This window comes from Dermacentor silvarum, chromosome 2 (genome assembly GCF_013339745.2).
Source record: "Dermacentor silvarum isolate Dsil-2018 chromosome 2, BIME_Dsil_1.4, whole genome shotgun sequence".
Lineage (NCBI taxonomy): Eukaryota > Metazoa > Arthropoda > Arachnida > Ixodida > Ixodidae > Dermacentor > Dermacentor silvarum.
This window is the reverse complement of record NC_051155.1, coordinates 14,116,957-14,139,704: the sequence shown is the minus strand read 5'-3', so window position 1 is coordinate 14,139,704 and position 22,748 is coordinate 14,116,957. Positions and strand designations below refer to the sequence as shown.

Genomic DNA, 22,748 nt, shown 5'->3' with positions numbered 1-22,748 from the left:
GATAACGATATCGAAGCCTCTCTGTCGGCCACTTCTGTTGACACGGTGATTGCCGCTTCACAGATATCGCACGCGGGCCTGTGCCCCACGGACGCGCAGCTGGTCGACGGCCCCGGATGCCCCGAGGGCTACGTGCTGCCCTGCATCCCCGGACACGAAGGAGCCGGCACCGTCGAGAGCATCGGGCCGGGAGTGACACGCCTCAAGCCAGGCGCGTGACGTCCACTATAGAACAAGTCGAGGAATCGCTTGCCTAGAGCAGCTCTGAAAAGCGACTAGTTAATATTACAGCTCCAGCCTCCACTGTCCCAAAAGCTCATGCATAATGACCACCATGAAGTCGTTACATTTTATAAGCGCATGGTATCTATCATTGAACGAAGCGAGAAAAGGTTGTGAAGAATAGGAGGAAGACATAAGTCAAACCAAAAGCCGGCAGCATGAAAAATATGTATAAAGAATGCCTCTCGTCAGGTGGTCCAACTGAGTCTGAACCAGTCTTTTACTCGTATATGATATGACTAAAAAAAGCTGGCCCCTTGGTTTAATTTCTTCTAGTTCATTATTCCATACACGTACCGAGTATTTCAGCGAACACTTTTCAAAAATTCTAACAGCGGAGATGTTCAAGCTGACCGTAAGTTGTGTCGCGAGCCGCAAAACATCGCTGAGCGATGAGTTACCTGGGTTGCCTAGCAACCACCTCGCGGAGCCTCCTCTCCGTGCTGGGCACATGTTGCCTTGACATGGGGCGTTAAGGAGAGGGAAGGAGAGCATGCGCAAGCGCGTGCAATGCTCGGGAGAGGGAAAGAGGAAATGAGAGCGAGAGAGAGAAATAAATTGTTGCAGCACCAACGAGGCAACGCGCACAGCTACGGCCAACGCCGCCCGCATTTCCCCGTGTCCTAACGTTCGCGCCGAACGCGTGCGGTATCCGTGACTGCAGCAGGCGCCTCGCGACGGCTAGCAAGGTTTCGACCAGCCACGCCCCGGCAAGCCACGCCGTGCCAAGCTGCTCCTCCGGGCGGCAAGTGTGGAGGCGCAGCTTGGCCTTGACGTCTACAGAGTTATAAAGCTCGGAGACGCCGCGACGGCGGCAGAACTCTCGTTGACTCTGTGGCGAGTACGTGTAACCTTGACATGGGACGACCAAAGAAGATCCGGACACCCGCAGAAGCCGCTCATCTTGTAAAGCCCCTGAGAAATAAATAAAGTAGCGCCATTCGTGTCAATGTGCAGGCACCTCCTCTCCCGTGCGTTCTGTAGATGTAAAACAAGTTATTTGAGGTGCGAAGCCCGTCGAGAGTGGCGCTTGGCCGGAAGGATGGGCTCGTGCAATTATCCCGCAAGGGCACAGCAGGTCGGTGCGGTTCGCAGCGGTGTATTGGGAGAGGTTAGAGAGAAGGAAAAATGCGAAAAGGTAACCTTGAGTACGGCAATGGAATGTATGTAGAAACAAGGGGCATGATTGGCGTCGTGCCTGAAAGTGTAAAAATATGCGGTATTCAATAAGTCAATAAACAGAAGTGCTCGTATTGTGTTTAGCTGCATGAAATAAAGCCCGTGAAAAAAAAAGGTATTTTTCAGGTGCTTTAAACTGAGGAGTTTTGCCGATAGTGCGGTTACGACTTGTTCACTATTTTAGGGGTACACCGTGTAATGTAAGTGCATGATAGAAGATTTAAGTGAAATAAGCGCTTGTACTGTGAAAAACCATCCCCGCAAGTAAGCAGGACCGGACGCGAGTGCATACAGACGTGCTCAGCGTTGACGCTACTGAAGGCAGCGCCACTGCACTGGAAATGGGCATCCCGCTAAGTACGGCGGCTCTGCGAAATCTCACGGTTTCACACGTGACGCACTATGTTTTTAGAAGGTCGAGAAAGCGCCACCTTGAGTGTCCGCTCGTTCTTCTTTTTTTTTTGTTTTTTTTTTTTTTTTGCTTGGTCGGGGCATGGCGTCTTCCTTTGTTTTGTTGGCCGCGTCTGAATCTATTTGCACGGTGGCTCTGCGCGTTTCGGGATGCAGACTTGGTGTGCAAGTGGTGCCGTGGGCGCCGGAGACGCAGCTCCCGCGCTAGCGATCGCGCGCCACTCGAGCCCGGACGCGCCCGGTCGTGCTCGCGGCTCTCGCATTCGCAGTTTCCTTGTGACACCCTAGAGGCGCGGCTGCAGCTGCCAGGAGAGGAGGCAGAGGCGAAGGGGCGCAGTTGGCGCTACTTTATATTTTAGATGCGAAGCAGCTTATGGTCCGGGCTATGTCACTCCCTCCCTCCATCCGCCGTGCGGCGTCCACACCCGCACTGCGCATGCGCATCCTCCTCCCCCTCCTCTCTTTGTATGTATATGTATAGTATATGTACCACTGACAATTGGGCGAGTTGGTACGGATGCATGGCAGTATATGTACGCCAAGCTCCGGCTTCCGGAAGCCGGAATTAGAAGCCGACTTCTGCTTCCGGTTCCGCTTCCGTTTCCACTTCCGGTTCCGCTTCCACTTCCGCTTCCGGAAGCCAGCTTCCGGCATCCGGAGAACGCTTCCGGCGTTTTGCCCAAATGATCCTCCGGTGCTTCGTCCACTCATCATCTTTCACTTCGTCCTCTCAAACGCCGCGATGAGTGCCACGGACAGCGCCAGCGTCAACGCCAGTGTCAGCGCCGTGGACAGCGCCGCGGAGAAGAGGGCTCGAGCCGCTGCCACGAAACGGCAGCGGCGACAGGCCGATCTGAAAACTAATGGGAACTTCAGTCGACCCCATGGCTGCTTCGCATACTACACAAGGTCCCCCTACGGGAAGATGGTGTAATTTTTTTCCAGGGGCTTTATTATATTGAAGCGCGTCGGTGAATCTATTCGCGTCGGTGAACCAAGCGAGAATCTGCGCGTCGGTGGCGAGCCGATTAAGAATACCATGCCTAGCAGCCACATACCATTTCCTAGCAAAACTTAGCTATAAGCCTAGTAAAACTTGCAATAAAAGCTAGGTCGATCACCAGCTCCGCTGTTTACTCCATCCTTGCACCACTAGTGCAAGCTGCCCGCGTTTTTACAGCGAAAGCTGTATATGGCTAGGCGAAACGAAAAACCGTTCGCCACATGTTTCGATAAACGTCTCCATGGGCGGCGCCGTCAGTTACGTCGTTCTCTACGTCGCACCCAAGCGCGCACGCCATTGGCAGCGCCGTTAGTGACGTCGTTCTCTGCGTCGTACCTGCTCTGTCCGCAACTCCGCCTCCTCGGCTCGCCGTTGTCGCATGCGTTCGATATCTCAAGTTAGCTCGGCGTCGTGGTTAGCAGCATCCGCCCGCCATTGGCGCTTGCGTTCCACTTCGCGATTTCAACGTGGACGCTTCGTCGCAGCCGAAGCCAAAGTGCCGCTCGAGAAACTCCCGCTGACAGAGGGCGTTGGCCCCGGCGAACGCGTTCCCGCCATTGCCACGTTGACGCTGCTCTGCCCGCAACGCCGCCTCCTGGGCTCGCCGTCATTTCACCAGCCGCTCCATACAGGGCGTGCTCTGACGTGGGCGGGACCAGCCACAGCGAACCGGTGGCGTACGTCTGACAACCGGCCTATATGCTTTGCCTGCGGCTACGCCGGTCACGTGGCTCGTTTCTGTAATCGTATGCAGCCGCCCAGCTTCGCATCATCCATGCTAAACCGTTCGCCCCGTCCATCTTACGACCCACCTTCCGGTGTGTCACCGACATACCGCCCGCCGCCGAACACCCGCCGTTCCCCATCTCCACGCCGGCGCTCGTTATCACCGATGCGGCCTCATCCCGTCACTCGGGATGAGGAAAACTAACAGTCGCAGTCCAAGAGGCAAGGGCTGCGGCAACGTCGAAGTGCACAAGTCCTCATTGCAGCCCATCCAATGTGATAGACGTGTTTGTCGACGGTGTCCGCGCGTCTGCACTCGTGGACACAGGAGCAGCCGTATGTGTTATGGACGCTACACTTTCCCGCTTACTTCGTAAAGTCACGACGCCCCTTTCCGGACTATCCCTTCGCACAGCCAGTGCTCAGCATATTCGACCCTTGGCGTCTTGCACTGCTCGTGTAGAAATTCAGGACGTTGTCTACGCCATAGAATTCTTCATCCTTTCCTCCTGCTCTCACGATGTCATCCTCGGCTGGGATTTTCTCTCGCGCCACAATGCCGTTATCGATTGCGCACGGGCCGAAATAGAACTATCGCCGCTGCTAGATTTGACGCCCACTGACGCTCCGCCGCTTTCCAGGAAACTGATCGTTGAAGCCGACAATCAGGTTGCTCCCAACGCCTCAATGATCGTGTCCATGCGCTGCAGTGGCCTCTCGGACGCCATTGCATTACTTTCGCCGTCTGGCTGTTTCCTCGCACGGAAGGGCCTGTTGCTACCGTTTGCGACCGTGGACATCATCGAGGGCACTAGCACAATTTTTGTTTGTAACCCGTGCCCATACCTTGTCATGCTGCTCTGAGGAGAATGTGTTGGTACCGTGGAAGCCATCGCCGACGTGCAAGTTATCGACGTGCCCGACTACCCGAATTGCGCCACCTACCGTACGCTCAGTGCTGTTTCTACATCTGACGCATTGCCCACAGATGTATTTGGTTCTTCCATCGCTGGAACCCTTACAGCGGCCTAGCGTTCCCAGCTGCGGTCCCTCTTGGAAGAATTTCGTTCGTCTTTCGACGTGGCGCAAGCTTCCTTGGGTCGGACTTCAACTGTAACGCACCACATCGACACTGGCTCTCACCCACCATTGCGACAACGCCCGTATCGCGTTTCTGCCAGCGAACGTCGTGTGATTACCGAGCAAGTCGATGACATGCTTCGGCGCGAAGTAATTCGACCTTCGAAAAGTCCATGGGCTTCTCCTGTCGTACTTGTTACAAAGAAGGACGGCTCCGTAAGGTTTGGCGTCGATTATCGCCGGCTAAACAAGATCACTCGCAAGGACGTCTATCCCCTGCCACGCATAGACAACGCAATTGACTGCCTGCAAGGAGCCGAGTTCTTTTCATCTCTGGATTTGCGCTCCGGGTATTGGCAAGTGCCTATGGAAGAAGTCGATAGACCGAAAACATCCTTTATCACGCCCGACGGCTTGTACGAGTTTAACGTCATGCCTTTTGGACTCTGTAATACGCCCGTGACATTCGAGCGCATGATGGACACAGTTCTGCGAGGCTTAAAGTGGCACACATGTTTGTGCTATCTTGACGACATTGTAGTTTTCGCGCCTGACTTCACCACGCACCTCGAACGCCTTCGGCGTGTTTTGACGTGTTTATCGAACGCCGGCCTACAATTAAACATAAAGAAGTGCCGATTTGCTGCATGGCAACTCACGATACTTGGCTATGTGGTATCCAAGGACGGCATTCTCCCAGACCCCGACAAACTTCGAGCCGTTGCCGAGTTTCCCAAGCCAACGTCCATCAAAGAATTGCGCAGTTTTATCGGTCTATGCTCATACTTCAGACGCTTCATTCAGAATTTCGCCGCCATCATATCGCCCCTGACGAAGCTCCTAGGGAGCAACGGGCTCCTCACCTCGTGGTCATCAGAGTGCGACGAGGCGTTCACGAGTCTTCGTCGTTTGCTGACTTCCCCCCCAATTTTGCGCCACAACGACCCGACGGCCCCTACAGAGGTCCACACAGATGCCAGCAGTGTTGGCCTTGGCGCTGTCCTCGCGCAACGCAAGCAAGGGTTCCCTGAGTATGTCGTCGCTTATGCCAGCCGAACGCTTAGAAAAGCCGAGAACAATTACACCGTGACAGAAAAAGAAATGTCTCGCGATCATCTGGGCTCTTACTAAGTTCCGGCCATATTTGTATGGCCGCCCATTTGATGTCATCACGGACCACCGCGCACTATGTTGGCTGGCGTCATTGAAAGATCCGTCCGGTCGTCTTGCACGTTGGGCGCTTCGCCTGCAAGACTACGACATCCGCGTACTCTACCGCAGCGGACGACAGCACTCGGACGCCGATGCCCTCTCGCGCTCTCCCTTGGCTGACAACAATATATCTCAGTTGACTGTGTCTTCCATCGACCTTCGCACCATCGCTTCCGAGCAGCGCAAGGACCCCTGGATTGCGTCGCTTATAGGCTGGCTCTCTGATCCATCGACCAGGTCAACAACCCGCGCGTTGCGCCGTCAAGCTCACCATTTCGCCATTCGTGACGACCTGCTTCACCGGCGCAATTACAGCGCCGACGGCCGCCAGTGGTTGTTAGTAGTGCCTCGCAGCCTGCATTCCGAAATATGCGCAGCTTTCCACGCCGATCCCCAGTGTGCCCACTCTGGCGTTTTCAAGACTTACCAGCGCCTTCAACAGCGGTACTACTGGCGAGGGATGTACAGCTACGTTCAAAAGTTCGTACGCTCTTGTCCCGATTGCCAGCGCCGGAAATCTTCACCTCGCCTCTCTCCAGCTGGGCTGCAACCTTTACCTTGCCCCACCCGGCCCTTTGGGCGCGTCGGTATAGATTTGTACGGGCCCCTTCCCATGACATCGGCTGGAAACCGCTGGGCCATTGTGGCGGTTGACCACCTTACGCGATACGCTGAAACTGCGGCGCTTCCGGCAGCTACAGCGCGTGACGTTGCCTCCTTCCTGCTTCGTCGATTCATCCTACGTCATGGGCCACCCCAGGAGCTGCTCAGTGACCGCGGACGTGTCTTCCTCTCCGAAGTAGTTGAAGCTGTTCTCAAAGAGTGCCACGTTGTTCATCGCACAACAACAGCGTACCATCCTCAAACCAATGGACTCATGGAACGGTTCAACCGTACGCTCGGCGACATGCTCTCAATGTACGTCTCCTCCGACCACACAAACTGGGACGCCATTCTGCCCTTCGTCACCTACGCGTACAATACCGCTACGCAGAGCACTACTGGTTTTTCGCCATATTTCTTATTGTATGGCCGGCACCCATCGCACACCATCGACACAATGCTACCATACCGGCCCGACGCATCTGAATGTGCGCCCATTTCTGATACGGTGAGACATGCCGAAGAGTGCCGCGACCTCGCCCGGGCTTTTACCTCCAATGACCAAGAGCGCCAGAAGAACACTCGCGGTGACACTACCTCTGCGCCCACCTTTCTTCCTGGAGCGCCTGTGTGGCTCTCAGTTCCTTCCGCGGCACCTGGTCTGTCTTCCAAGTTAATGCGTAAGTATGAAGGTTCCTACCGCATCGTAGAGCGTGCATCACCCGTCAACTATGTGATTGAGCCCGTTGAACCATCTTCCGACATGCGCCGTCGCGGACGCGACATTGCCAACGTCGAGCGCCTCAAGCCGTATTATGATCCGCTAATAGTGACGAACTGTTAGGTCGCCGGACGGCTCCCTTTTTCGTCCCCGGGGTAATTGTAGTGAAGAAGAGGGACGATGCAGTGGGGCACCTTTACCAGCGCTGTCTAGTGGGTCAGTCTCTCCAGCGCATCGCTCGGACTACGCCGCTCGCGCTCGCGGTTCCCTGAACTGATCGGACGGTCAGCCCTAACGCTTGCGTGCAATAAACGCCTTTACAATATATATATATATATATAGAGAGAGAGAGAGAGAGAGAGAGGGAATGCAGCCTTAACAAAGCTTACCAATCAGTGCCGGTGACTTTCTCCGCAATACCTTGCTGCGAACAATTCCTTGCTTCACTCAACCACGTCGAGCTTGTCTGTATCTTCGTTGCGCTGTACTGGTAGGTGGCGCACGAACTGTGGAGCAGGAACGGAACCGCAGTATGCTGCGGCAGGGCTTATTTGCCGATCGCGACTCGATGGAGCCGCAGGAAGGCTTAGTGGTATCCCTTATATACGACCCTATATCGAGTTGGTTTTAACCATCTTAGGAGAGCGTCAGATGCGGTTCAGCAGAATGTGACGGTGTGTTCATTTGGCTTCGTCGCTTTTCTAGCCAAACGCACTGCGTATCCCAGGACGCCTTTTGACCCGCCTTTACGCCGTGCAAACGGCATCAATACAAGGGCCGCACGGCGGCGGTGGCGGCGGTGAATGGGCCTCAAGTGTCCGCGTAATTGCTATCGCAATAGAAAAACGCCGCCAGGTTACTTCTACCCAGCAGAAGTTGGCTCGCATGCTGCGTCGCGCCAATATGTCCGCGTATTGCTTGAAAAGACGTTGTTGCCCATCCAACTCGTGCCTCATACCAACTACGGGGAGTTGTCCCAGAAGGGCGTAATTGGTGCAGTCATTGTTATTATTGTTACCCATCCACCCCGTGGCTAATGCCCGCTATAGGGAACGGGCCAAGAAATTGGTAATGGGACACAGCATGTCCGTTATTTGATGTGCCCCAAACAGAAACGAACGACCTACGTTTCAAGCTAACTCAAATCAGCTGATCCTGTCGAAGATGACAGAATTGAAAAAAGGCAAAACGCTGTTCCAAAAGTTTACTATCCAAGAAGCAACAACAGCCAACGACGATGCGAAGGTTCTCGTACGCAGCAAAGCAGTTTTTATGGTTTGGTTTTCTGTTCGTTACGACGTTTTGACAGCCGTCGTTGGCTCGAACCGTAAATGCCAGGTTCGCTTTTGTCCACTCAATACGCTTCAACCTCATACACGTTTGCATTGTGCTGAAACTTACTAAAACACATCGTCATTTGGGAACGCGCCGCCTCAAGCGTCCCAAACTATCAGCTGTTGCTTTGCAAAACGCGGTAGTTCTTCATGTGTGCGAGTAACCGCATCGGAAAGTGATCAAGGCCACATATTTTGGAATATTAGATCTGCCTATAGCGTAAATTATTTTGAAAGCGGAATGAGCGCAATGGCACGGCAGCCTGCGAGATGCCGCCACATCGCCTTCAGTGCAACACCATATGCGTGTGTTTGCTCGTCCCAAAATGGTGCAAACAATTAACGCCTGCCTTCAGTGCAGTTCTGAAAATCTAGCGGAAGTTTATCTGCAGGCCTAAATCGCGGTTTTAATGGCCGAATGCCACTAAACAGGCATTATCATTCGAATCTACTTTCATCAACGTAGGGCACATTACTCGACGTCTCCCGAACAAAATAAGCGCAACCGAGTAGACACGAAGCATGCTGCGGATCACTCCACCGTGCGTCCGTTTGTCATCACAACCTATTGAATGAAAATACCGAGCTTGTAGTTGACATTATTGGACGAACCAGCTGGGTACAGAGTTCGGGCCGTTGCTTCTGCCATATCTGTGCCTGCAGCTTCGTACCTGGAGCACTCCTGTAAACACTGTTGCGCATCACAGTACATCAGATTTTGGGAGTTGGACGCGGTTACGTTGCAGCTAACGTCGAGAGCCTCGGTTCTCGGTCTGTGATCGAGAACAAAACAAAGCGACGGGCGCATCCGGACACGCGGCCGCTGGTGCTCTTGCACAACCTAGACAGTCCTATTAGAATGAATCTACCGGCATTTTTTAATGCTTAAGCAATGCAGTATAGTTCTTTTCAAAGCTGTTCTATGGGATTACGTACGATTGGCGGTACAGTGGCAGAATTTGGTGTAGCCCAAAAGAATTCGTTTGCAGGCTAGTTGGTGCATTGTTCTGTGAAAAGTAAGTTTCTTTGGCACCCATAGTCAAGTTGGAGGTCAGCGCCCGTGTAGGTCGCTTGTGCCGGTGCCTTGTCTATTTGTTCTACACAACTCAGGTTTAGTGCAGATGTTTTGTTGCTAAGATGGTGCTGTAGTTGTTTTCGAAGTTGCTTTACGGAATTACCCAGGAAACTCATGGCTGTGACATAAATTCTTTCGTGCAAGAGCCCCGTCTGGAAAGCAATAGTACAATTCGCAAATAAAGAGCGACAGCTTTTGAAGACCTCATCGGTGGTAACTAAACTGCTATAGTGATAAAGAAAAAAGAGAAAGGGCACTCGCATAGAAAGCATGTTAGCGTTGATTACCTTTCTGGGTAACAAGGCCAGTAACGCGCAGAATCTGGAAGCTGGGTGGTTCGCACTATAGGTGTAAGTGTAGATAGAATCCATAGCTGTAAGAGTAATCTGTCATCTGCAGCGATGAAAACATTTCTCCCATTCGGTCATAGAATACGACACACCGTCATGCTCGGCTGCTATGTGAAGAAGTGTGGCATGCTTCATTGCAGGGGACCACGTGATTCCGCTCTACGTGCCGCAGTGCAAGGAGTGTGACTGCTGCCGACACCCACGCGCTAACCTCTGCTCCAAGATCAGGTAACAAAACATTTCTGATGTTATCGCGTTTACATTGCCTCTACAACAAAGCGCAAGGACTGCCCAATCGGGTCAGCTGCACGTCATTTGGCGTTCACACAATTGCGACAGTTCCAACCGCTCTTTAGCAGCTGTGCGTGGCTGCACATCACGACGCGTAACTGAGTGACCGCGGGTGTTTCATTGGTGAGGAAATTTTGCTGCGAAGGCCGCGATTGTTCGATAAACAGCCGCTACCTGACTTTCATCATCTTAATTACGTTCACTCCTGGCCCCTGCCAGCGTTATTGTCCTGAGCAGGGGCGTAGCCAGGGGGGGGGGGGGCGGAGCTGATGGGGCGTCAGCCCCCCCCCCCCCCTCACCCGAAGTTTTTTCGTGCTGGCGTGCACCGCCGACCAAAAGAACGACCGGTGCCGGGAATCATTCAGGATTTTGTCTGCAATGTCTTTTTCACGCTGGAGAATACATTTCAACACGAACGTTGTGACCTCGGGCTAGATTTCGTGGCAACGCCCTTGCAGCTGGAGTCACATAACGCGAGAAGCCCCATCCGAGCACAAACTTTCAAGGGATTTTCGATACCGAGCGGGCGCGTTGCGGCATCTTGCAGCGGCCGCGGAATCTACGCAACGCACGGATTTCAATTCCCAAACTTTATGGGTATAAATTTATCATGAACCTGTGACGCGAAAAGGTGCACTAACATTTCCAAAAGCGTGCTTTAGATTTTCAATTCTGGAACTTTAAGGGTTTAATGTTCTTATAAAACTTGAGCCGACATGCGTGCACTGGGGCGCTCGTGTCCAAGCCGTTCCAGAAAGGGAAGCACGTGCTCGCAATCTTCCACACACACGAAAATACTAAATATCACCGTGACTGTCAGCTGGCAGATGATAATTTTCTCCAAACGTTTTCAGAAAGCGGACCCAATGTGATCGATCAGCTGCAACAGGGCAGGTAAACTAAAATAAGAGAAAATAAAAGAAAGTTAACGGCAGTTCTTTTTTTCGGGCGACAAGGCCTGGCTCTCCAGGGCTACAGGGATAGTGGCCCTATAGATTTAAGCATAGCCCCCGCTGAAAATACTGGTATTTTGAGAGCGCTTCTTCGCATGCGAGCTGATTGTGGAGATACATATCTGAAGAACCATTTTGAGAGTTTCCCGAGTAATGCCTCGTATTTAAGCCCAGATGTACAAAACTAAATTATAGAAATATGTGGTGAAATTATCACAGAAAGCCGAGATGCAAAAGCAGGCTGCTTCTCCATACTTGCTGACGAAACGACGGATATTACTGGAATTGAACAGCTTACTGTTTGTGCGAGGTACCTAAACAAGGATGCCAACGACATCGAAGGAGTGTTTTTTAGGGTTTAGCACCGGCATATATAGATGCCCTCTCTCATTGCGACTGCAGGTTCTATGTAAATGTGCGCAAACTGCTGCAGATTCTAGTCACCCTTGCCGTGACCACTGCCAGCGTAGATAGAATATATTTAACGTGAGATTACTAAAAAACTACTTCCGCTCTACAATGTCTGTGGAACGCGTGGTTAGGCTGGCGCTTCTTTACACCCACAGAGAGGTCGGCATCAACGTGTCCAAAGTGATTGACCGCTTCGCTCAACTTCCCCGCCGAGTGAAGTTTGTCCGTTAGATAGCAAAGCGGCAAAAATCAATGCAAGTAAAAAGCTCTGTTCCTTCAGGTATATAAACTCGTAAGTATGAAAACGTATGACTGTTCATGAGCTTTTAAAACCGCAGAAATTTTCGCCGTTTATTCTAACAGTTAGCATCATGATCAAAATTATCATGCGAATACGAAAATTGCGAGGACATCAATAACCAATTTTGACCGACCTTGCTCATTGAAAGCCCGGCCCACGCGGCGTTTCCCAACACACACACTCGAATATTGGGTAGTTAAACTTGCCGCGTCATCTGTGTCTTTCGTTTGGCCTTTTCTTTCCTTGTTTAGCTACCTGCTATTACTTCTTTTTTGAATCGAAGCAATACCCTTCTTTAATTTTGGGCGCAGAATATTTGTTGCCGCTCCGCAGGCAGTTAAATTTCACATCTTTATACTGATTTCTGCATTATTCCTCTATTATTCTACCCATATCGTGCCGTCGTGACCGCCGCATGGCCCGAGTATATATCACGATTTCTGCGATCATAGTTTTGCTCTTGCTTGGATCGTCTGTCTTTCTATGCGTAAAGCTTACTATCTGTGACGGGGCAACATGTCTTGTTGTCTTGTTTGACGCATTATATGCAGTGAAGTTTGTTCAAATACGTAGATTTATTGGAGATACGTACATATAAATATCTTGTTGCGAGGTTTTGTGTATACAAGCAGTGAACTTTGTTTCCAGCGACACTTTCGTGCCCTTTATCAAGCTGTATCTCCGCATTTGTATATTCCTTTCTATTTTCGCATTTCTAATGTATATTTTGCAGAACTCCGGCTTTTTATATCTACTCACTGCTGCGACTGTTATATCAGTGTAATTACAATACACGGCAGCTGCTCCTGCGCAATCTATTGCAATGAAGGAGAGTGTCATTGAGCTTTTTTCTGGTCGTTGCATATGTACAAAAATGTAAACAAGATTCTTGAATGACAAAGGTTCATCAAAATATTTCTCCTCAACTTGTCCATTTCATCACCTTACGTTTTTCATATCAGCCACATGGACTGTTTTTCTGGTTTCTAACTGATACCGTTGTAAAGTTCGTGTGGTACTTTCTTTGCTTATTCAATAGACAAAAAAGCGCAATTGTTATTGTTAAGCGCAGTTGTTATCAGTTATTGCTGCCACAATTTTTGAGACATCCGAATTTATTCTTTTATTAAAACATACATATTTTACTTGACAGGGCGTAGAATTCAATAATTCATTTGCAGCATCTAACATACAATGGCAATGGCAATGCAGTTATTATTCATGTATTTGATCCCTCGACAAATTCTATAAGAAGGAGGCCGCTCTGAAACGTAACAAAATTTCGGGCTACGCCACTGATCCGTACTTGTGTCATGCAGTTCGCACGCCTGCCAAACTTGGTGCTCTGCAGCCAAACTGCATATTGGCGATGCTGTGCTTCCGCAAGGCAGGTGCGCCGAAGTAACGGCTCACTGCGCAGCTGTCCCAAAACATGTTCCGGTTGCATATAGCTCAGTGATTGAAGTACTTGATTTAGGCATTGATTTGTGGTTTAAAGTCCTGAAGTAGCACGTGCTATGACATACGCCGTAGCGGAGGTCATAATTTTGACTACGTTGCGCTTTTAATGCGAAGCATTCTTTGCGAACTTCAAGCGTTTTCTGTCTGTATGTCTAGCTTTTAATGCGAAGCATTCTTTGCAAACTTCAAGCGTTTTCTGTCTGTATGTCTAGCTTTTAATGCGAAGCATTCTTTGCAAACTTCAAGCGTTTTCTGTCTGTATGTCTAGCTTTTAATGCGAAGCATTCTTTGCAAACTTCAAGCGTTTTCTGTCTGTATGTCTAGCTTTTAATGCGAAGCATTCTTTGCAAACTTCAAGCGTTTTCTGTCTATATGTCTAGCTTTTAATGCGAAGCATTCTTTGCAAATTTCAAGCGTTTTCTGTCTGTATGTCTAGCTTTTAATGCGAAGCATTCTTTGCAAACTTCAAGCGTTTTCTGTCTGTATGTCTAGCTTTTACTGCGAATCATTCTTTGCAAACTTCAAGCGTTTTCTGTCTGTATGTCTAGCTTTTAATGCGAAGCATTCTTTGCAAACTTCAAGCGTTTTCTGTCTGTATGTCTAGCTTTTAATGCGAAGCATTCTTTGCAAACTTCAAGCGTTTTCTGTCTGTATGTCTAGCTTTTAATGCGAAGCATTCTTTGCAAACTTCAAGCGTTTTCTGTCTGTATGTCTAGCTTTTAATGCGAAGCATTCTTTGCAAACTTCAAGCGTTTTCTGTCTGTATGTCTAGCTTTTAATGCGAAGCATTTTTTGCAAACTTCAAGCGTTTTCTGTCTGTATGTCTAGCTTTTAATGCGAAGCATTCTTGGCAAACTTCAAGCGTTTTCTGTCTATATGTCTAGCTTTTAATGCGAAGCATTCTTTGCAAATTTCAAGCGTTTTCTGTCTGTATGTCTAGCTTTTAATGCGAAGCATTCTTTGCAAACTTCAAGCGTTTTCTGTCTGTATGTCTAGCTTTTACTGCGAATCATTCTTTGCAAACTTTAAGCGTTTTCTGTCTGTATGTCTAGCTTTTAATGCGAAGCATTCTTTGCAAACTTCAAGCGTTTTCTGTCTGTATGTCTAGCTTTTAATGCGAAGCATTCTTTGCAAACTTCAAGCGTTTTCTGTCTGTATGTCTAGCTTTTAATGCGAAGCATTCTTTGCAAACTTCAAGCGTTTTCTGTCTGTATGTCTAGCTTTTAATGCGAAGCATTCTTTGCAAACTTCAAGCGTTTTCTGTCTGTATGTCTAGCTTTTAATGCGAAGCATTCTTTGCAAACTTCAAGCGTTTTCTGTCTGTATGTCTAGCTTTTAATGCGAAGCATTCTTTGCAAACTTCAAGCGTTTTCTGTCTGTATGTCTAGCTTTTAATGCGAAGCGTTCTTTGCAAACTTCAAGCGTTTTCTGTCTGTATGTCTAGCTTTTAATGCGAAGCGTTCTTTGCAAACTTCAAGCGTTTTATGTCTGTGTGTCTAGCTTTTAATGCGAAGCGTTCTTTGCAAACTTCAAGCGTTTTCTGTCTGTATGTCTAGCTTTGAATGCGAAGCATTCTTTGCAAACTTCAAGCGTTTTCTGCCTGTATGTCTAGCTTTTAATGCGAAGCGTTCTTTGCAAACTTCAAGCGTTTTCTGTCTGTATGTCTAGCTTTTAATGCGAAGCGTTCTTTGCAAACTTCAAGCGTTTTCTGTCTGTATGTCTAGCTTTTAATGTGAAGCATTCTTTGCAAACTTTGCAAACGTCCGTCCATCCGTCCGTCCGAGCGCCCGCCCGCCCGCCCGCCCGTCCGCCCGTCCGTCCGCCCGTCCGCCCGTCCGTCCGTCCGTCTGTCTGTCTGTCTGTCTGTCTGTCTGTCTGTCTGTCTGTCTGCTTGTCTGTCTGTCTGTCTGTCTGTCTGTCCGTCCGTCCGTCCGTCCGTCCGTCCGTCCGTCTGTTTGTCTATACGTCCGTCCCGCCTGCTGTATTCTTATGGTACGGGCACAGGCTTTTATTTTTATTCATTTATGGCTTACAATAACAAATGTCCGTCCGTCCGTCCGTGTCTGTCTGTCTGTCTGTCCTCCTACGCCGTGATTACATAGTGGTTGTTTCTTCAAATATCTATATATCAGAATTGGCATGGGGGCATGAGATGCATGCATACATATAATGAATCACGTGTCATGGCATCAATGACATACCATATTTGTCATGGCATTTGAGTCATTACATAAATGGTATAAAAGACAATGCCGACGCGGTCATTTCTTTAACTGAATATATGTCAAGAAATAAATAGCATGCATGCGTGGCCTCACATGAATAACATCAATTTAGTGACATAAGTGTTATGTCATGACATGCGTGCATGACCTGACATGAATGGCATGACTTAAATGTAATCACATGATTGACATGCGGGTCATGCAATGAATTGAATGTACCCGCCGGGGTGGCTCAGTCAGCTAAGGCGTTGCGCTGCTGAGCACGAGATCGCGGGATCGAATCCCGGCCGCGGCGGCCGCATTTCGATGGAGGCGAAATGCAAAAACGCCCGTGTGCTTGCGTTGTAGTGCACGTTAAAGAACCCCAGGTGGTCAAAATTATTCCGCAGCCCTCCACTACGGCGTGCCTCATAATCAGAACTGGTTTTGGCACGTAAAACTCCAGAAAGAAGAATGAATTGAATGTATGCACGTCATGACATGACATTAATGACAAAACTTGCATGATCATGTAATGTCGTCTCATCCTTGTCATGTCATGAACGCTATGTCTGGCTACACATAATCTGACACATATCCAGTTAAAGATACGACCACGCCACCATCACCCCATGTCATTTATGTCATTCATGACGCTCACGGCATGCATGTCATGTCATTCATGTGATGCACGTCATGTCATTTCATTCGTATCATAGACATCCTGATACATATCTTGTTCGAAAATGAACCAGACATGAATGGCAATCATGTCATGACATACCGTGCATGTCATAACATGGATGTCATAAATCAGATACATTAATAGATTAAATTACTTGACACGCATTTCTTTAACGGGATATATTCTGAATATGCGTGTAATGTCATGCGTGTGTGGCATTATTGACATTTCAAGTCATGCATGTCATATAATCATGAATGAATGCCATGAAGCACGACATGGTATGTCTGCAGTCAAGCTATTACATGATTTTAATCGATGTCATGACATTAAAATTGTAAACTGAGCAAGTTTGGTACGCATTCATCTTTCGGGTCTTGCAGCGCTCGCAAAGACGGGGAGAAAGAGAAGAGCACTGGCCATGCGCATGTCCAGTGCTCTACTCTTCCTCGCCGTCTTTGTGAGCGCTGCAAGAACTGAAAGTCATGACATGCATGGCAATAATTGCATAAATAACGACACGCACGCACGCAATGGTATTACCATGACAAGAACTTACGCCGACTCAATGCACGAAGTAGCTGATGGCTATATGCTCGTGTTTGTGATGCCGTGATGGTTGTGGCATCGTCATTTCGGTTTTGTAATCCGGCCGTCGTTTCTGGTTGTCACGTACGTACTACCTATGCTTGAGCCAGGTAGCACGCCCAAGAAGATCCCGGCATCTCAACAGCTCAACACCGGGCGGTGGTTACATCCGTTCAAACAGCGATTGAAACGCAGATTCCTCACGAGCTTTTATTTCCGAGAGTCAACGCGCCGCCTCCTTGTTCTTCACGAATCTCTTACTGGACTTTGACGGTCCTTGTCGTCGTTACCAGGCCGCTGAATCAAACATCGAGGCCTGCTATTTCTTGGTGCACATAGTGTCCGAGTACGACGAGGCTGCATCGAATTTCAATATGGCAGCGTTACCACGGCTTGGGCAAGGCGAGCATCTGCACCACGCCACTCCTCCGATTGGCTATAAATAATAGGACTTGGGTTTTACGCTGTGCTACAGTATCCCCATCAAGTCGGCCGCTTGTGCCCTCCAAGTGATAGTGCGCCCTGCCGTCAGTGAACATTTAGTTTCTGCGTTTCTTACCCATCTCGCACCTACATGCCACTCGTACGCTGAATTTGATCGCTCCTAGAAATCATGCAGTCGTCGATACCGTCGTCTTCTTGCTGCTGTCGTGATAAACACATACTGTCCTGTTCATTCTAGTTCACTGTACTCGCATAACACATACACAAGTACTGGATTTACACAACCCGCCGTGGTTGATTAGTGGCTATGGTGTTGGGCTGCTAAGCACGAGGGCGCGGAATCAAATCCCGGCCACGGTGGTAGCATTTCGATGGGGGAGAAATGCGAAGGCACCCGTATACTTAGATTTAGGTGCGCCTTGAAGAACCCCAGGTGGTCCAAATTATTCCGGAGTCCCCCACTACGGCGTGCCTCATAATGAGATCGTGGCTTTGGCCCGTGAAATCCCATAATTTTTTTTTGGATTTACACAAACCCATTGGTCAACCTGGTAACGCTTTCCAGAACCCCAAACAATGCCATCAAAAATGATTCGTTGAGTGCGTAGGATCTCCACAATTTTTAACGGGCATCTAAATCTAAGTAACACTTCCGAATTTCACAGCTGACGCAACGATACTGTGCACAAATGATTTGAGATTGCGATGACGAACTTTCTTTCCTGAAAGCGTAACCGCCAATAGCATGCGCGCGAAGACAGATGGGCACGTAGTCGCTCCGACGAGACAAGCAGCGACCGTCTCTGTTCGAGTCTGTCCGCAAAGGGTGCGATCGGCAACCGCCGCAAGGTCAATGATCCACTCGATCAGCTGTTGGCGCTGTGCATGCGTATAAGAGCGCGCCGAGCGAACGTTTTTTTTTTTTTCGTTTGTACGCTCTCTTCAGTCTAAAGAGCGAGCGAATATGAAAGAAAGTATTTGCACTTTATCGCGACATCTAGCTCATCATACACAACGAAGCTGCATGTGTGCCTCAATGCCTTTACTGTCCTTTCTGTGATTTTGCAATGGGTTCTCTGACTCTCCCCTGCGTCCTATCCTCGACGTACCGACCGTGACGAACGTCGGCAACCGTGACGAACGCCCGTTCACATACCAACTTTTTGGTTTCTCGATGATTCCTATACACCTGTTTACGCTCTTCTAGAGCTTGATTTATTTTCTTGTTCCACCACTTGCGTGGTTTTATTTTTCCACTTCAATGAGTCTTCAGCCGTGCTTGGGTTATCTCCTGCTGCACCATGTCTATGAGTCCCTAGTTATCCCATACTGCTGTAGGGAAGGCCTCCATTTTCTCCTGTACGCATTGTACTATTTCTGCGATTTTGTTATAAATCAGTCTAAAGAATTTTGCTGCTGTTGCTTCCTGTCTTGCGTCAGTGTGTCTACCAAAAGTTAAGGTTATACGCTTATGATTGCTACTTGGGCTATCTATTCCTTGTTCATCTATCGTAATTTCATCTACTCGTTCATAAACTGGTGCTGAGTGCGTATGGCCGTTGTCGATTCACGACTGCCTATTTCCGCATTGCCACGTGACATTTTATTTTCCCAGTTAACTACTACAAGGTTCTCTTCCTCGCACAGATCCCGCCGTAAAGAACCGTTGTAATCCTTATGTCCGTCTATATGTTCCATTTGCGCATTGATATTTCTATCCACTATACCTGACCTGATTTCAATAAGTTCGGTTCTAGTAGTCAACCAATTCTCTATTTTGATCTCTGCTTTCACTACTTGTCCATAAGTACGCTACTCCCAGCCATGTCTTTCTTCCTTCCCATGCACACCTAATTCATAGATGCTCTTTGCTTGCCTACTTTGCCCTTCGCTACTTCATACCTCGCATAAGTAGCAGGCCTACACCTAAACCTTTTCTTGACCCAGTGGTTTCGGAGCACCCTTCCCATAAAAAAAATTTCAATAACAGGCAGCTGTTCCAAATCTCGGAGATGTGTTTCGGTCCAGGCGCACATGCGAAGAGCTTCATCATTCAGCAGCGTTTTAATTTCCAGCAATTTATTCTGCTTGCGACCACTCTGCACATTTATGTAAGAAATCTTACTCTCTTTATCATTTGTGCGTCTTTTCTTAACGCCTTGAGGTATAAATCTGCTTTTATTGCGATAGCAATTATATGGACACTCCAAAGCAGATTTCTGCCGTCGTCGTCGCCGTCGTCGTCGCCGTCGCCGTCGCCGTTGCCGTGAGGTTCCGTATGACGTCAATGGAGATGAAATCGTCGCCGCGCGCCGCCGAACGCTGTATGTGCGAGTGAAAGGGCGCGAGGGACGCGCTCTTTCACGGGGAGTGAACACACAGCGCCAACCTTTCCCTTTCCCTCAAGAACCACTTACCACACACGGCGGAAAACAGACGCGCGTTCTTCGCCGTGCTTCCTTAAGGGCTGCAGAAGTAGGCGTCTCTTTCCTCCTTTACAATCACCATATATGTAGAGCAAACGCGCCTTCTTCCGACGCGCTAAAGGCGGTGGGGGGGGGGAGGGGGAGGGGGAGGGAAGGGAGGTGACCTTTAGCTGCGGCACCAAGTGCCTATTTATATCAGAGGCTCCGGCACCAGTCAGCAACGCCGCACGCATTTTGTGCGAACGCGGGCAAAACGCCGACGGCGTCGACATTAGTTCTGCGTGTTGCCGGTGCTGCTGCATGTCCTGGTTTATACAGCTGATAAAGCTACTATCATTTACTCCGTATAGCTCTCTACAAATTTGCTATCGCAATTGATGCTTCGCCTTTCAGGTGAAACTGCGACCACTTTTTTTGTGGGTAGGTCACTACATTCAGTACTTAAGCTACCTTGCTGAGTGCTTGCCTTAACTCATATGTGCCTAGTGTCGTACGTGTAGTACACTTATTTCATTCGCTTTAACTCCTCACATTTCCTATAAAAAGACTTGCAATTGCCAGCCTGCATTCGTAGGGTAATAACTTTTCTCTGTTCAAGCGTTCGCGATTTTTCCTGTAGACGTTTGCGTGTAGCAACAGCTGCAACATCATGGATTTTGGGACTTCGAGAAGGGCGCCATCTCAGGGCAGAACAATTTGCCAAAATTGATTGAAATATAATTCATTCCTACCGTGAAAGTGATTACCTGCTCATAAAGGAGAAAATTCATATACAAGGGAATATCTATGCTCTGTATTGAAAACGTCCTCAGATACAACGTTTGAGATAGCAGCGTTCTATACGTAGGACACTAGGCATATTGGGTGCGATTTCAAAAGTTTGTAGTAATGGATGTGCTGGACATCCTATCAAAAAGAGGTTAACGTAATCACGAATTCATATCTATTACATAAATTGAGTTGCTCAAACAAAGCTCCACAAAGTCCGAGGGTAATCTTGTAACATATCGACACTCGTTTTGAGGTGCCCTCGCGGTAATTATTCAGCCTTAAAATTATCCTGTGGTAGCTACTGATGAAGAAAGCAGCCACGAATATGCCACGCACATGAACTATTCATTATAACTATCTTAAGGCGCCCAAAACACACAGCATAAAAGAGAAGACAACGGGACAGAGCGCCACTCACAACTGCTTCATTTTTCGGAAAACACGCACATATATACCTTCAGTCAGCGCCACCGCGACAAACATATTCATTCCAGAATCAAGTGCAGTATGATAGGGAACGCTCAAAAACATTTATCTCGGCCTTGTACTAGGATATAAAGTTTCACTAACGCACAAGCTACCTTTGTTGCTGATACAGAACGTTTCCATAATTTCCCTGGCTTTCGTATCTTTACTTCTGGCAAGAATCCGCGCACCAGGAAACCCTGGCCCACACGAACGCGAGGGGCAGTTTCTAATATGCTTAGGTAAATTTGGGCCCTCTTTATTTTCCTCAACGTTTCGTTCTTGTTCCCTGATCCACTCATTTACACAACAACCGGTTTGCCCTATATGGCGACAACTGGGCTCTGTGTACCGGGTGCCACTCACAACCGGGCGGCACACGCAACTGCAAATAAAGCAGTTGTGAGAGGCGGGCGCTCTGTGCCGTTGTCTTCGCTTGCGTGCTGTGTATTTTTTGGTGCCTTTAGGTAGTTCCAATACCAACTTGCCCAACATGAAGTTCCCATGAATTATTCGCTGGCACCACTTTTGCGTCTGAAGCAGCAGGCAAAGCTCTATAATGCAGGGATGATGGCAAGGTTATCACTGAATCACCAGGGAAATGTAAAACATTACAGGAAAGGGGGGCATGCGCGACCAGAACGCGCTTTCCTAGTGCCTAGTCCTGCGTTAGGTCATTTCGTGAATAAGCAGCCCTGACTGGAATAGATACATTCAAAACATTTTTCATATATGTAAGTTATCACATTTGTTCTGCATAACACCAACTCCATGCACAGCAGAACAATAAATGCTTCGATGACAGGTGAGATGGATGAAGATCTTTGCAGGCGCTCTCTCTCTCTCTTCTCGGTGTGTCTTTCCTAGAGACTGACAAAGTATTAGTGAAACGTTCAGGAAGCAATTTTCATATATGGCTGGAAGCTATCGATTACCGATTTGAATGCTTGAGTTTGTGCTGTACTGGATATAGTGCTATGTTAAGGTTTTTTATTTCTTTTTTCGTTTTTGTATTATAACGATGCTTTAAGTAATCCATAATGCTCGTGCATTAATTTATTATTTTCTTCTGGACACTATGAACACGGACTACTTGCTTTTCCAATTATTAAAATGTTTCACTTCCCGTTTGTAAACATATTTTTTTGTAATTTGAAGCCTACCCACCTGTGTTCTCACATGCGAGCGCACACTGCCTTCTGTTGCCTTTCATGAGTTTTTGGGCTGGTCAAGTAGCCTTTGCGCAACTTTTTTTTACCGAGAACCACACCATGTAATTATTTTCATGGGAAAATATATCATCATTCAATCATTCATCCTGCAATCGCAAGCTCTATCACTACAAACGATACAGTACTGTTGAAGTCGCGTACGCTCAGGCTGATGAACTCAAGCATCTGGGAATAAAACAATGGTAGGTGGTCCAAATTTCCGGAGTCCCCCACTGCGGCGTGCCTCATAATCAGAACTGGTTTTGGCACGTAAAACCCCAAATTTAATTTTGATCATCATCATCAGCCTATATTTATGTCCACTGCAGGACGAAGGCCTCTCCCTGCGATCTCCACTTACCCCTGTCTTTCAATAGCTGATTCCCACTTGCGTTTGCAAATTTCCTAACTTCATCACCCCACCTAGTTTTCTGCCATCCTCGACTGCGCTTCCCTTCTCTTGGAATCCATATTGTAACTCTAATAGTCCGCCGGTTATCCATCCCACGCATTACATGGCCTGCCCAGCTCCATTGTTTTCTCGTAATGTCAATTAAAATA

The 22,748-nt window shown here is 48.5% G+C and overlaps 1 protein-coding gene across 1 annotated transcript in view; it reads left to right on the top strand.

The window, feature by feature from the left end:
* The window catches only part of LOC119439908 (alcohol dehydrogenase class-3), a 233,542-nt gene that overhangs the window by 65,670 nt on the left and 145,124 nt on the right, over window positions 1-22,748 (top strand). Inside the window, exons 3-4 of the mRNA XM_037704875.2 lie at window positions 64-211; window positions 10,117-10,204. Coding sequence (XP_037560803.2) covers window positions 64-211; window positions 10,117-10,204 — 236 coding nt within the window. The remainder of the gene's footprint in view (window positions 1-63; window positions 212-10,116; window positions 10,205-22,748) is intronic.